This window comes from Nyctereutes procyonoides, unplaced genomic scaffold (assembly GCF_905146905.1).
Source record: "Nyctereutes procyonoides isolate TBG_1078 unplaced genomic scaffold, NYPRO_anot_genome, whole genome shotgun sequence".
NCBI classification, from domain to species: Eukaryota; Metazoa; Chordata; class Mammalia; order Carnivora; family Canidae; genus Nyctereutes; species Nyctereutes procyonoides.
The window spans coordinates 1444955-1459386 of NW_026575124.1; the positions used below are offsets into that span (position 1 = coordinate 1444955).

General features: G+C 41.9%; 1 protein-coding gene across 2 annotated transcripts in view; it reads right to left on the bottom strand.

Moving 5' to 3' along the window:
• Positions 1–3404: 3404 nt before the first annotated feature.
• The window catches only part of CERS5 (ceramide synthase 5), a 30896-nt gene continuing 19868 nt past the window's right edge, over positions 3405–14432 (bottom strand). Inside the window, exons 2-11 of one of the 2 annotated variants that reach the window (XM_055336959.1) lie at positions 13666–13771; positions 12947–13077; positions 11851–11908; positions 10228–10278; positions 9448–9540; positions 7742–7870; positions 7504–7610; positions 6582–6738; positions 5523–5631; positions 4191–4324 (exon numbers count right to left, since the gene is read on the bottom strand). In XM_055336959.1, the coding sequence (XP_055192934.1) occupies positions 4317–4324; positions 5523–5631; positions 6582–6738; positions 7504–7610; positions 7742–7870; positions 9448–9540; positions 10228–10278; positions 11851–11908; positions 12947–13077; positions 13666–13771 (949 nt within the window). In that variant the 3' untranslated portion in view covers positions 4191–4316. Of the gene's footprint in view, positions 4325–5522; positions 5632–6581; positions 6739–7503; positions 7611–7741; positions 7871–9447; positions 9541–10227; positions 10279–11850; positions 11909–12946; positions 13078–13665; positions 13772–14432 lie in introns of both variants that reach the window. The other variant, XM_055336958.1, reaches the window with a different exon arrangement.

Below are 14432 nucleotides of genomic sequence, written 5' to 3' on the forward strand. Positions count from 1 at the left end.
ACTGACCTGAGACCATTTTCATGTGACTCTTACCCGGGAATGAGGTGGGAGGAGTCATGACATTTCCTAGACCAACCACACAGGAAGTGTGTATTTATGTCCTCAAGTTCACATGAAGTGTGGGCCCAGACTTTGAGGAAATTCTTGAGTCTCCTGGCCCCATAAGCCCAAGCAAACTTCCTTGCTTTATCCTTTTGCCAACTGGATGAATTTTTCAGTTTCCCCCCTTTCACTAAGGCTGTTGCTATCTCACGGTCCCAGCTTTAACTGGAGGTCTCATTTCCAGCTTCCTGCATGGCCTGCTCTCTTGTCTGCATTAAAACCCAAGTCCTTCAGTTAGGTTTCCTTATAATCCCTCTAGTAACTGCTTCTGCTGTCTTACCTTCTGCACTAGTTTTCAATTCCTTTCATTAGGTCTTTGGTGTCCCCGTTCTTGGAAGCTCAGCTATGCATTAAAAACAAATTCAAAACCAAACCAAACTTTTATTTCCCATTTCTAGATGTCTGTCTCAGGTTATTTTAGCCTGCATTAAGCCAGAACTAGTATCTTTTATATACTTTGACATCTCTTCTCAGCATACCTTTGCTTTCAAGTTTTCTCCCACCTTGCCAAGAATAATTTAATAGTTCTTTTTGCACTGTATTATCTTTCCTCCTTACCTGGGGTATATGAGCTCTTTGAGAGTAGTAGAAACCAGATCGTGGTCCTCTTTATGCCTCCAGCGTCTGCCACAGTGCCTATCATAAAGTAGGCACTTAATCATTTTATTGAACTGTATTTCCCTGCATGAATATTGGATCTAAAGTCTTAAGAACTTGGTTTACAATCAGCATACTGAATCAAAACCTCCTAACTAAACCTATGTGATGTGATTATTTTTAGGATTGTGATAACATGAAAGCTCATGATATATGATGGGCAATCGAAGATGTTTGTGGGATTTTATTTTTTAAAAAAGATTTTATTCATTCATTCATGAGAGACAGAGAGAGAAAGAGGGAGACACAGGCAGAAGGAGAAGCAGGCTCCATGCAGGGAGCCCGATGTGGGACTCAATCCCGGGTCTCTAGGATCACACCGTGGGCCAAAGGCAGGCGCTAAACCACTGAGCCACCCAGGTGTCCCTGTTTTTTTGTTTTTGTTTTTGTTTTTTTTTAAAGTAACCTCTGCAACATGGGGCTTGAACTCATGACCCTGAGATCAAGAGCTGCATATTCCACCGACTGAGCCAGCCAGGTACCCTGGTGTGTGTGTGTTTAAGATTTTATTTATTTACTTGAGAGTGTGCGTGAGCAGGGGAAGGGGCAGAGGGAGAGGTACAAGCAGACTCCCTGCTGAACAGGAAGCCGGATGTGGGCTCCATCCTAGGACCCCGAGATCATGACCTCAGCTGAAGGCAGACCCTTAACCGACTGAGCCACCCAGATATCCTGATGTTGGTGTTAAGCACGAAGACTCAATTTCCTCAATGTGGCAGGTTGAAGTTTTTAAAGATGAATGTAATTCTATCCCATTCCATGTGCTTTTCAGCAGGAGCCCTGCTACTCCTCATCTAGAGGTACTGTCGTCTGTGTCCCCACCCTCTTGAATCAAGGTGGTCGCCGTGACTACTTTGATCAGAATACAGTGGAGGTGATGTGTGCCAGCTCTACAGGACATTCTTCTTCTCCGCACTGTGTTTGGATCCTGAGATCAAGACCTGAGCTGAGATCGAGTCGAGTGCTTGGGGCACCTGGGTGGTATAGTTGGCTGAGCACCTGACTCTTGGTTTCAGCTCGGCTCATGATCTCGGGGTCGTGGGATCGAGCCCTGTGCTGAACACGGACCCTGCTGGATATTCTTTCCTTCTCGAAAAAGAGAGACACTGGGTTTTGATTCTTGATTAGCTGTTTGACCTTAGGCAAGTTAACTTCTTTTTGCTTCATTTTTATCATATATGAAGTGCTTTATATAGTGCCTGGCATGTAATGAGTTATGTGGTATTATTTATGTTATACTACTCAGGTGCATCTTTTGACAGATTAACTGGGACAACCAACAGATATACAGAGTAGCTGTTCAGATTGCAAAGGCTTAAAACCGTATCTTTTAAAAGTATTTCATATTTCACAAATCCATGAGTCAACACTAGGGGAAGTTGAAGAGCTAAATTTAAGACCTCAGGCTAGCTCTGACCAAAAAACTATGTAAAACTTTTTAGAAATAGCTTTTACAGGCCCCAACATAAGTCTTTTTAAAAGCCAGCCACTCAAGGGCACCTGGGTTAAGCGTCTAACTCTTGATTTCGGCTCAGGTCATGATCTCGGGGTGGTGGGATCAAGCCCTGTGTTGGGCTCTGTGCTGGGCGTGGAGCCTGCTTGGGATTTTCTTTCTCCCTCTCCCTCAGCCCCTGCCCCTCCCTGGTACTTGTGCACACGCTCTTTAAAAACAGTCAGCCAGGGGGATCCCTGAATGGCTCAGTGGTTTAGTGCCTGCCTTCGGCCCAGGGCGTGGTCCTGGAGTCCCGGATCGGTCTCTGCGGGGAGCCTGCTTCTCTCTCTGCCTCTCATAAATAAATGCATAAAGTCTTTTAAAAATAAAAAAAAAATAAACAGGGCAACCCCGGTGGTGCAGCGGTTTAGCACCACCTGCAGCCTGGGGTGTAGTCCTGGAGACCCAGGATCGAGTCCCACATTGGGCTTCCTGCATAGAGCCTGCTTCTCCCTCTGTGTCTCTGCCTCTCTTCGCTCTCTGAATGAATAAATAAATCTTTAAAAAAAAACCCAAAAAACAGTCAGCCACTCATTAAGGAAACCTAGCAGGGTCAATACCCCTATATTGTCAATGAACACCGAGTACCTGATTCTTAGAACAGGAACCTGTATCTTTCCGTTTTCATCCATTTCCCTGACAAGCACCATATGCCTTAATGTACACAAGGACATCTGGAAATATTTTGATAATCTGAATATTCACTAAATGGAAGACTATCTGAGATGAATTACCAAACTACCATTGGTAATTTTGCCAAGACCTCAACTACAGAAAAGTCTGGATTAGGAAGATTTTTTTCCATGGCTAAAAGAAAACAGAACTAAAGGAAAACATCTTAGACTCATTTATCACAATCTTTTAAGTGTTAATTGGTAGTCTCTATATGGGAAATACAAATTTCTAACTGGAAGTGTCTTCACCAAATCTCTCTTCCATTTGGTGACACATACTTTTATCTGCTCAGTATTTTTCTGTGACTATTATGCACGTTTAGTGAGCCATAAAATGTGGACACTCTCTTCGCAGCATGCACAGAAAGAAAAAACTGGGTGCCTAAGAACCTTAAGAATGAGACCTGAAAATTTTCTTAATTAGCTTATGGATTCAGGGAATTGGGGATAGAGTCACTAAAGAGGTTGAGACAGCAGAGGAGGGTTGAAGCACTTTTAATCACAGAAGAGTAAACAATAGTATAAACCGTTAACGGCTCACCCAGTGGCTGTTGTCCCCCTCCAGCCCTCAGTGTACCCTCTGCCACCCCCCCCCACTCCCTGCGTACCATTTAGTGAAGAGCAGGGTATCAGCAGCTGTCCCTGTAACTACCAGGTGGCAGGAAGGGAATCTAGCTAGGGGCCAAAAATCTTGGTCATCCATCCATCCATCCATCATTGTCTGTTTCTGTACAACTTCATGTGAAATCTTCCAGCTCCAAGAGGAACAGTGCAGAAACCTGGAGCTGAACTTTACTGTTCCATTCAGATGGCCAGAGCTTCAAGAGCCGTGGACAACAAGGGAGGGGACAGGTCAGAGCCAGCACCATTCAAGATGCAGGTCAGTCTGAGATTGAGGTGGGTTCAAAGGGGGCATAAGGTCTAGTGGCCCCAGCCTACAATTGTGCCCCAACCCAGGAAATGAAACCCGTGCACATGCACAAATGCATATGCATATACATGTACGGGCACGCGCACGCACACACACACACACACGCACACAGCAAATAATATTACTGAAAGAACCTGGAGGCTATTAAATACAAAATGGCAGAGTTTTTTTAAAAAGTGAAAATATCTGCTTCTTTCATTCTCCTCAGTGCCCTGCAGACCCCTAGTCACAAGCACGTAGATGTGGGGAGGCCCAAGAGGAGTGCGTTGCCAGTGGCCCTACAAATCCATGTGTGCTGTAGTTTCCACACCAACCACCTTACTCTTCAGCCCAGTAGCTGCTTCCCATGTGACCATTCACCCGATTGGCACCATTGCTGGAGCTGTTGCCACAGGGGCTTTTCATGTTGGTGGCCATATCTTCTTCCTCTGAGCTGCTTTCCACATCACTGCGGTCATCCTTAGACACCTGGGTGGGATGGGGCCAAAGATAGGAAAGGTGAGGACAGAACTCGTCTGCTACCATAAGACAGACTTCAGCCCACAGAGCCCATGTTTGGCCACTGCTCCCACTGTGGCCTACTTTCTGGTGGCACCTGACTCCAAATACTGTCTGGGCCATGGCTACCATTGTGAACATCCTCTGACTTTTTCTCGGTTTCTCTCTCATCATCTTTGATTCTGTTCCCTATAGAATAAGGAGCTGCTTTGGTAAGGGTATGTCTCTCCCTCCGGAGCAGCCTAGGAGAGCTGAAATCATTCACTGAGTCTGGGTGTAGGTCTGAGGGAAACTACACACACTCTTTCTCCTCTCCCACCTCAAAAGCTAGAAAAGACCAATACAAACAACACAGATGGCTGTCATCACTGCTTCTGTCGTATGGGGGTGATGGCCACTGGAGTTCCCCATATTGATTATCCTGACTTTTGTTTATCCCCAGAGCTGATCCATAACTAGGCCTTTTTCAATAGTTCTACTCTTCCTGGACTCAGTACCCTATGACATCAATGTATTTCCAGTTCTCTACCATGGACTATAAAAAGTAAAGGAGAGAAACCCAGTGAGACCTGCCAGACTTCTAACTCCTAGGACTGAAGGACAATCAGTGTGGGTTTTTTGTTTATTTTAATTTGTTAAGTAAGCTCTGCACCCAGTGTGGGGCTTGAACTTGCAACCCTGAAATTAAGAGTTGCATGCTGTACAGACTGAGCCTGCCACATGCCCCTCAATACGTTTTGTTAAAAAAAAAAAAAAAAAAAAAGAACAAGAAGGGGGTGAGAAGGATACAAAGCTAGAAATGCTGTTGCCAAGGAGTAGGGCGGTTGCTTTGGTTAGTTCTGAGACTCTGGTTTATTGCAGCTGTTGACCTGTGAACCCAGGCAACTGTATTATCTGAGCTTTAGGAAATTTCTACCAGAGGGCAGAGTCTATCTAGATTTGAGGTAAAGGGAGGCTCAAAAAGGAGAAAATAAGAGTAGACTCAACTTTTGCCTCCATTTAGGAAAAAGAATCTGCCAACTTGAGCTCTAGTCAACAATGGCCCCACAAGGTCAGGAGGGAGGCATGCTCAGAGACAACAAGGCCAACAGGAAGGAAAGCAGAAAGGAAGAGAAACACATTCAGACAGACATGCTTTACTGAACACTAGAAGCACAGATACACTTACATGCAAGAGATGAAACTGTCCAGCTCCCACCAGGCATAGAAAAAAGGAAGGAGGTGAGAAAAGAGTGGAGAGTACAGAGTCTGGGTCTAATCCTTCCTGGATAGGTCACCTGGTCAGGAAAGAAAAGCAGGAGAAGAGATGTCCAGTCACCCAGTAGCTACAGCAGAATGCATAGGCACACTGAGCAAGTTCTAAAACCAGTTGCAGCCATAAAGAACAGGGACACAACAGATTGTATATACTTGGGTTACATTCCATCCCTTTGTCCTACAGTCAGTATCTTCTCTGGCGGAGCCCCTCCCCCTTGCCACTCCTATTGCTGAAGGCTGAATCCCTAGCCCGTGGGCAAATCCCAGCCTGACTGCTTCCGAACTTGCACAATTCAGCTAGGAGTTTGATTGTTAAATGACACCGTCCTTTGTATTTTTGGGCTGGTGGCTTAAGGTGGGTATTTGAAACCCTAAATACCTATCTCGTGTAGGATCACTGCCTCATACAACAGTGGGATGAGGCCAGTACTTAGTCTCATATCTTGAACATCCATATCCCATATCTTGGGATCTTGGAGTAGCTTGTGAACACCATTCTTAGGCAATCAAACACTGCTGTTTTTATATGTAGTTTAGAGCTCTGCATACAATTTCCTTTGGAAAAAGGTTTCCCTGATAAAAAACAAAAATATGAAGTGCACTGAAGTAGGTAGGTTAGGGGTAGGAAATGGTTGAAGCCATCTCAAAAAGTAATAAAGTTCATTATTTAACCATAGTCATTCCTAAAGGACAGGAAGAAGGCAGATCCTTCCTCCTGCACCTATGTCTTTTTTTTTTTTTTAAAGTAATCTCTACACCCAACGAGGGGCTTGATCTTCTGATCAAGAGTCACATGGTCTACTGGCTCTAAGTCATGTCTTAACAGGCTAAACACTTATAGAAAAGGTGAAAACTCTGGAGTCCAAGCTTTCTGCTTGAGTACCTGCGGCTAAGCTAAATAGAAAAGGTCTATGAGTAATATGTATCTTCCTCCCTGGCCCCAAAGAAAGAAGCCATCTTTCCTCCTCACCTTTCCTCGGATCAAAGCTTTAAAAGCAATTCGCACAATTAGGTAGGACCAGAAGACATGTAGAAACTGTAGGATCAGGAGAAGGCCATTAAAGAGCCACCAGGAGGGATAAGGCCCGATAATTTCCCAACTCTCAAAGAAGGTCGTGTTCAGAATCCTAGAAGAAGAGGCCAATGGTGAGATTCCAGAGTTACAGCCAGGCAGTTAGCAATGAAGCTTGGTTTCCGGGAAACCCAGTATGTTTTCTCTCTGTACATTCTAACAGTTGAAATGCCAGCAACGTTCATCCACAGTGAAAGATAAAGAAAGGGGGCTATGAAGTTTTTTATCTTAAGGGGCAGGGAAAGATGTAAATCTTAGGAACTGATGGATTATATGATATTATTAATCGTTTCAAATATGAAGAGTTTCACAAAACCGGGGCAGCAATTTTAATCATAATCCTCATCATTCCTCAGATCCTTAGGTACAGAAAGAACAATTTGGTAGTTGCCTCTCTCAGACTAAGGGGAAATCTCTAACCTACAGTCATTGGCTTTGCACCATAAGCAGGAGTGTAAAGTGAGAGTGGTGTACATGTTGGTTACGGTGGGGGAGAGGGTATAAGAGCAGGAAAATAAGAGCCTGAGAATTTTGCAATCAGTGTAAAAGAAGGCAAAAGAATTACTTAGGCATAAATGAGGGCTGTTTCTCAGAGAGGAGTCTAGAAAGCCACAGCCAAGTGAGTTGGATGTTCTCAGTATGGATCACACCTCCTTAGAAATACTGTTAGAGGGAAGTAAGGTCCTATGAGAGTCCATAAGGGGTCATGTTAGGCTCAGGATAAAGCAGGGCAATAGGGGTTTTGGTGGCCTATTCCCTAAATTGGCAAAAAGTACCATTAGCTACATACTGACCACAGCTCCATGGCCCTAACACTTACCAGAATGGGTAGATTCCTAGACGAGTGACCACAAAAACAGCACTGAAGATCACAAAGAGGGTGTCACAGAGACGCTGGTATTTGGCATAATTGGCCAGTTTGGCTGCCTGGGAAAGGAGGATAAAAACTGAGTTGGGGAGTGGGGGAAGAAAACTGAATTGGGGAGAAAGCCAGTTATCAGGAAGAAAAGGAGACAAAGAGAAGAATAACGAGGAAAGAGGGGTTGGGGGAATCTTACCTCCAGCAAGAAGTCTGAGGCATCATGTAAACACATGATCAGAGTTCCCACCCGAACCATGTTGTTGATGTAGGAGAAGGTTATAAGCCCAATGGTGGCCAAGTGATGCACAAACATGATCAGGAAGTCCTAGGAAGGAATGGAAATAGAAGAGGCAGGTAACGGCATAGCTACAGAGATACTAGCCAACTCAGTCCCTGCATGGTTCTCTGAGGATCTCATCCCGTACCTCAGAGGTTCTTTAAGCACAGAAAATAAACATTTTATTTGGAAGTTGCAGAATATGTAGACCACGTATGTTGACCTGACACTTGGAAATAATTTCCCAGTTGGCAATCAGACCTAGAAGTTATATCTTTGAGATTCTTTTTCTTTCTTAGTTTAAAGATTTTATTTATTCATGAGAGACACACAGAGAGAGGCAGAGACACAGGCAGAGGGAGAAGCAGGCTCCTTGCAGGAAGCCCAATGTGGGACTCGATCCCAGGACTCCAGGATCACGCCCTAAGCCAAAGGCAGGCACTTAATCGCTGAGCCATCCAGGTGTCCCGAATAAATAAAGTCTTAAAAAAAACACAAAAACCTCAGTCTCATTTCACTGAGAGACAGAGGGATGGGAGAACACAGGTAAATTTGGGTCAGAGAAACAAGGATGTCATATCTCCACATGTATATGACAGTACATTATAGTTCTTGAGTTGGGGATGGGTTCACAAGTGTATGTTCTAGGATGTTTTAAAACCCATATAGGGCAGCCCGGGTGGCTCAGCGGTTTAGCGCCACCTTCAGCCCAGGGCGTGATCCTGGAGTCCCGGGATTGAGTCCCACGTCAGGCTCCTTGCATGGAGCCTGCTTCTCCCTCTGCCTGTGTCTCTGCCTCTCTCCCTCTCTGTCTCTCATGAATAAATAATAAAATCTTTAAAAAAAACCCAAAAACTTGTTTCCACCTTTGTCACCATGTGGGCAAGTCAACTCGCTTCTCTGAATCTTTGTTTCCTAAGCAATAGCAATAAACAATAAAATAAATCATCTAAAATGCTTTCCAGTTGACTCTGAGTAGGTGGGGTTACCAAGAAGGGAAAACAGAGAGAGCAAGCGAGCAAGAGCAAGTGTGCACACAAGGATCTCCAATGCTAAACAAAAGCCAGATCTTGCTTTTTTGAAAGCAGGCCTTTTCCTGGATGAGACCTTGCTATCCCTAAGTTCTGACTAGTTTCCAGAGCTTTATTTTTAATTTTTTTAAAAAAGATTTTACTTATTTATTCCTGAGAGACACAGAGAGAGAGAGAGGCAGAGACACAGGCAGAGGGAGAAGCAGGCTCCCTGCAGGGAGCCCGATGTGGGACTCAATCCTGGGACTCCAGGATCATGCCCTGGGCCAAAGGCAGACACTCAACCACTGAGCCACTCAGGCGTCCCTCCAGAGCTTTTATACATGTAAGAACCTTAGAGAAAAAATAAGGAAAATATAAGGAAAAGGCTTGCTAACTATTCTTATCCTGGGCTGTCTTGAACGCCTCAGATATACTTCATCATTAGTAAAGTCTCATTTCTGAGAACATTACAAAAAGCTAACAGTCTCATTAAACCTACTTTCTCCCTTTTTTATGGTCCCAGTCAGGGCAGAGAATCCAGTGACAGTAGTAGTGGTTGCTAGAAAGGGGGAGTATGCAATAAATTAGAGTTGACAGAGCCAGGGTCCTTACCTTTCGTTTAATATCTATAAACTGAGAAAACATAAGAGACCAATAGAAGGCCAATTCCATGATATAATAGTAATAAAGCCCACTTGTGAGAGGCTGGAAGAAAGAAAGTAGTAGTTAAAATGTTGGCTAGTCAAAAATTCATTCCATCTCTTGTTACTTTATCTCAGAGGACCAATCAATACCCAAAATCGTTAGACATCCTTCCTCCCCATCATCTCCCAAGACCTGTAATAGCTAACAGACTTTGGATTGGTGTAGAGAAATAAACCTCTTCCCTCTGCCCCTCCCCATACACATTTTCATCTTGCATCTTTAGTGATCAGATAATGTTAGCACACAATTGAATCAGTGTCTAGAATTCTGGACAATTAGTGCTTTTCAGGGGATTTAAGACACTTGGTCTTCTCTTCTACCCTGTTAGCAGCCCCTGACATTTTTCTAGTATAGATTAGAATTGAGACATTTATTAGGGGACTCTAAGTTACCCTTGATTCAAAAAGGACACCTGAGCCAGAAAGCATCTCATTAAGTGCCAGGAAGCTGTTTATCTTCCAGTCCAATTAGGATGAATATAATGGGGAATCTGGAACAAAAAGATCACTGGATTTCACTGCTATGGGGGCCCCAGAAATAGGTACCCTAAATATATGACTCAAAGAGACTTAGCCCCTAATCCCTCAAGAATACCAAGAAAACATGCCATCTGCCCTAGGACTACCCTACCTACCCTACCTTACACATATACATAAGGGCCCTGTTTTGAAAGGGCTCAGACTGTACCTGATATGGATAGCTATGCCAGCACTGTCGGATGTCCCAGAACCAAGGTGACTAAGAGAAAACAGAGAATCCAGGTCAGGCTTTAGGATTCAACCCTGGCTTACCTATAAATCCCTTTGTCTATGCTAGGAGCCACATGAGAGATGGGGAAGAAAAGGGAATCCCTCTTGATGGAATTTAGGGGTCCTTAAAGGGTCAATAAATGGCTAGGTTTTTCTTCTTGAGCAAGAAAATGTTATTACAAATAGAAAAACCATACTTTTCATTATGTTGTCTTATTATCCTTTCAATGTCTACAGAATGTATAGTTAAGAGACCCCTTTTCTCCCTGACATTGATCGTTTGTTTTCTCTTTTTTTTCCTATGGGTTTAACGGTTTTAGTTAAACCTTTCAAAGAATCAACTTTTGGCTTTACTAATTTTCTCCATTGTCTATGCCTACTTCATTAATCTTTTACCTTTTTTTGGTTATTATTTCTTTCCTTTAACTTACTTTGGAGTTACTTTGCTCTTCTTTCTCCAGATATTTCTCCAGATCGTAAATTAAAAACTTATATCGATTTTAAAACTTTCTTTTCTAATATAAACATTTAAAGCTATAAATTTCCCTCTAAGCACGCTTTAGCTGCATTCCACAAGTTTTGGTACGTTGGGTTTTCAGCTTGATTCCATTAAATATTTTCTAGTTTCCCTTGTGATTTCTTGTTTCATCCATGGGTCATTTAGAAGAGTTTAACTTCCAGAGATTTTCTACATATCTTATTATTACTGATTTTTAACTTAATTCCATTATGGTCAAAGAACGTATTCGTAAGATTTCAAAATTTTAAAATTTACTGAGACTTATTTTATGGCTTAGCATTTGGTCTTAATTCATGTTCCATGCGCATTTGGAAATTATATACATTCTTTAGCTGTTGGCATAGTGTTCTGTAAATGTCAGGTCAAATTGGTTGTGTTCTACAAATCTACATCCTTAGTAATTTTTTGTCTAATGATTTAGTCAGTTACTGAAAGAAGATTAAAATCACCAATGGTATTTGTCTATTCCTTTCCTTCAATTCTGCCTTTTTACTTCCTGTATTCTGAAGCTTCAATTGCAACATTTAGAGAAAATTAATGTGGTACAGTGAAAAAAACCCCAAACAAACCAACAACAACCATGGAATCAGGATCAAAAAGCCTGAAATTCTTCGACTCTGATAACTGAAGAGCAGGAATGATACCTGATTTATCCACTTTAAAGAGTTACTAGTTCCATTTCTACCAATATCTCCTCCTTGGAAGAACAGGAATTTTTGTCAAATGTTTATTTTATTTTATTTTATTTTTTTTGTGTCAAATGTTTTATAAACCATCAGAGGGTATGCTGATTTAGTTATTAAATTATTATAATTATTATTACTATTATCTCTCTTAAATAAGGGGAGAAACAGTAAAATTATAAAGTTACTGAAGTTCAATGCCAGACAATCTATTTAGCATATAAACCTGGGCTGTAGGCATTACAGAAAAAATAAAAGGGGAGAGGGAAGATAAAGAACTAATGGTATTTAACTTTTATCTCTAGAGATGAAGGCATGATTAGAACCCAGCAGAGGACCAGAGAGAGTTTAGACTTACCGACCAGAGAAATTTAATTCCGTAGCAGAATATACATAAATAAAAAGTGAATCTCCACCTGAGTGGACAAAGAACAGAGATTAAATGAATATTCACTCAAAAGAAAGTCTTTGAAGCTGAGGAAGTCAAGATAGCAGATTTGGAGATAAGATAATTATGGCTGAGAAATAAGATAAGTTCCCAGAGGGGCACCTGACTGGCTGGCTCAGTTAGTATAACAACTGTTGATTTCAGATTTGTAAGTCTGAGTGCCACAATGGGCATAGAGTGTGCTTTAAAAAAAATTAAATAAATAATACAAAATAAATAAATAAATAAATAAATAAATTAAAAAAAAATAGGGGATCCCTGGGTGGCTCAGCAGTTTGGTGCCTGCCTTCGGCCCGGGGCATAATCCCGGAGTCCTGGGATCAAGTCCTGCATCAGGCTTCCTGCATGGAGTCTGCTTCTCCTCTGTCTGTATCTCTGCCTCTCTCTCTTTGTGTGTCTCTCATGAATAAATAGATATTAAAAAGAAAATAGATAAGTTCCCAGAATAGGGACAAATACTGTTACCTAAAAAACTAAAATGATAGAGACATCTTCAGCCCTGTTTAAAAGATTTCCACAAGTGTGTACTGCCTTTAATCCTTTTCTTCTATACACGCTTTAGTGATAGTGCCTAATATTTTTTTGCATGACATGATAAATTGTATTCTGTGGCCAGACGATAATTAGTAAAAACCCAGTGAAATGAAATATAGCATGTCCAGAAAAGGGAGGTTTCCCACCAAAATGCCAATTTAGAGCAAGCCGGTACTATCTCTACCAAGGTGTACAAGGGTGTGCCTGTCTACCTACATAAATGGAGTTATAGGAATGCACTCCCCAACTGTTTGGGAAAGGGGAACAAAATGGAACTACAACATGTAGCTTAGTGACAAGCATGTTCAAGACACTAAGGGTAACCAGTCTTCCAGTTATCTTCTTTCCTGCCTATAATAAATAGAGTTAGCCCTCTACATCCATTTACTATTGTCCTACCAAAAGAAAACCTCAGTCCAGTCATACCCTACCCTTCCTTCTCCTCACTCCCCACATCCCTATTCACACCTACATGCTTTCACAGAATTTAGTGAGCGTTGGGGGCTTGTCCTGATTCCTCCGATGACGAAACCAGCATTGGATTTTTCGGACATCCCAGTCCAGTTGCTTTGACAGGCCCTCCAGCCTCTTCTCATCAGGATACTGTAGATGTATGACCAGAGTCAGAACATCCTTTTCTCTTCATCCCTCTCATTAAATCCCTTTGACTAGCTGAGTGGCAAAAGGGGGATAACTATAGCAGTTTAAGGGATGTTTATCTTTCTAGGTTTCATCCCCAAACTCATTTTTAGTAGGAAGTCCTATTTCACATATCAAAGACCTTTACCTTTATACACGTCCTCATTTTGTCTCCTCCCTCCAGCCCAAGCTGAGTAAAAAAAAGCTATTAAAAACCCAAACCACAAAGGTTATCAGTACCATCCCCATCTTGATTATGCAACTAGATGACGACAGAAGCTAGAACAGGGAAAAACAAAATCAAGATATGACATGTGTCTGGGGAAGGAAGGGTTGTGGTGGCTACTAGGTCTAAAATTCAAATGTATGTAAACTTGACTTATTTAAGGGATCCTGACCCAAAGGTATTTCCCTGAGGGGATAAAGTTCCCCTTATAGTTATATGGTCTACCCAAATGTGAAAGATCATTCTGTCCTATTCTACCCTTGGAGATACTTGTTTTCTACTCTCCCCTACCCTATAAGAATCTTCCTATTTCTTTGCCCACTTACCTTGGTAATAGATATGAACACCTTTTCAAGGATGGCATTGGGTTGGGCCAGATAAGGATCATTGTCCTGGATGCCAACATGGAGTGCACAGGGTTTGGCAATAAACCTGTAATGATAAAAATCCAAAGCCAACTCTAAATCCTGTTTGCTAAGCATGAAGGAAAGATTCTGATTACTGAGGGGAGGCAAAAGGGAAAACATTTGGCTGGGAACTAGGTATTTTTTGATTTAGTTTTGGATTCTGCCATTGACTCACTTGAGAAGTGATCTGGATAAGAAATATTAGAATATAAGCTCTCTTTCCATTTTTCCCTACTTCCCTTATCACATCTTGAGCTTTAGAGTCATAAAGATCTAGGTCAAACCTATCATTTTATCTACCAGTCTATCACTTATTGCCCATAGGAATTTGGGCAATTTACTTAACCTCTATAAGAATGTTTTCTTCATCTATAAGATGAAGGTAATATCAACAATGCTATTGAGTATTGCTACTCAATATAAGGGCCACAGACCAAAAGCATCATTGGTTTTTCCTGCAACCCTTTTAGAAATGCAGAATCTCAAACCCCATCCAGGACCTGCAAAACCAGAATCTGCATTAACAAGATCCTCTGGTGATCCTCATTTGCCCATTAAAATGTTAGAAACACTGGTCTACTTTACAAAAACTTTATAAGTATTCAGCGAGACAATGTATTATGAAGACCATGGCACAAATGAGATGCTTAATAAATGGTAGTTTTCCTTACATCAAAAGATCAAAA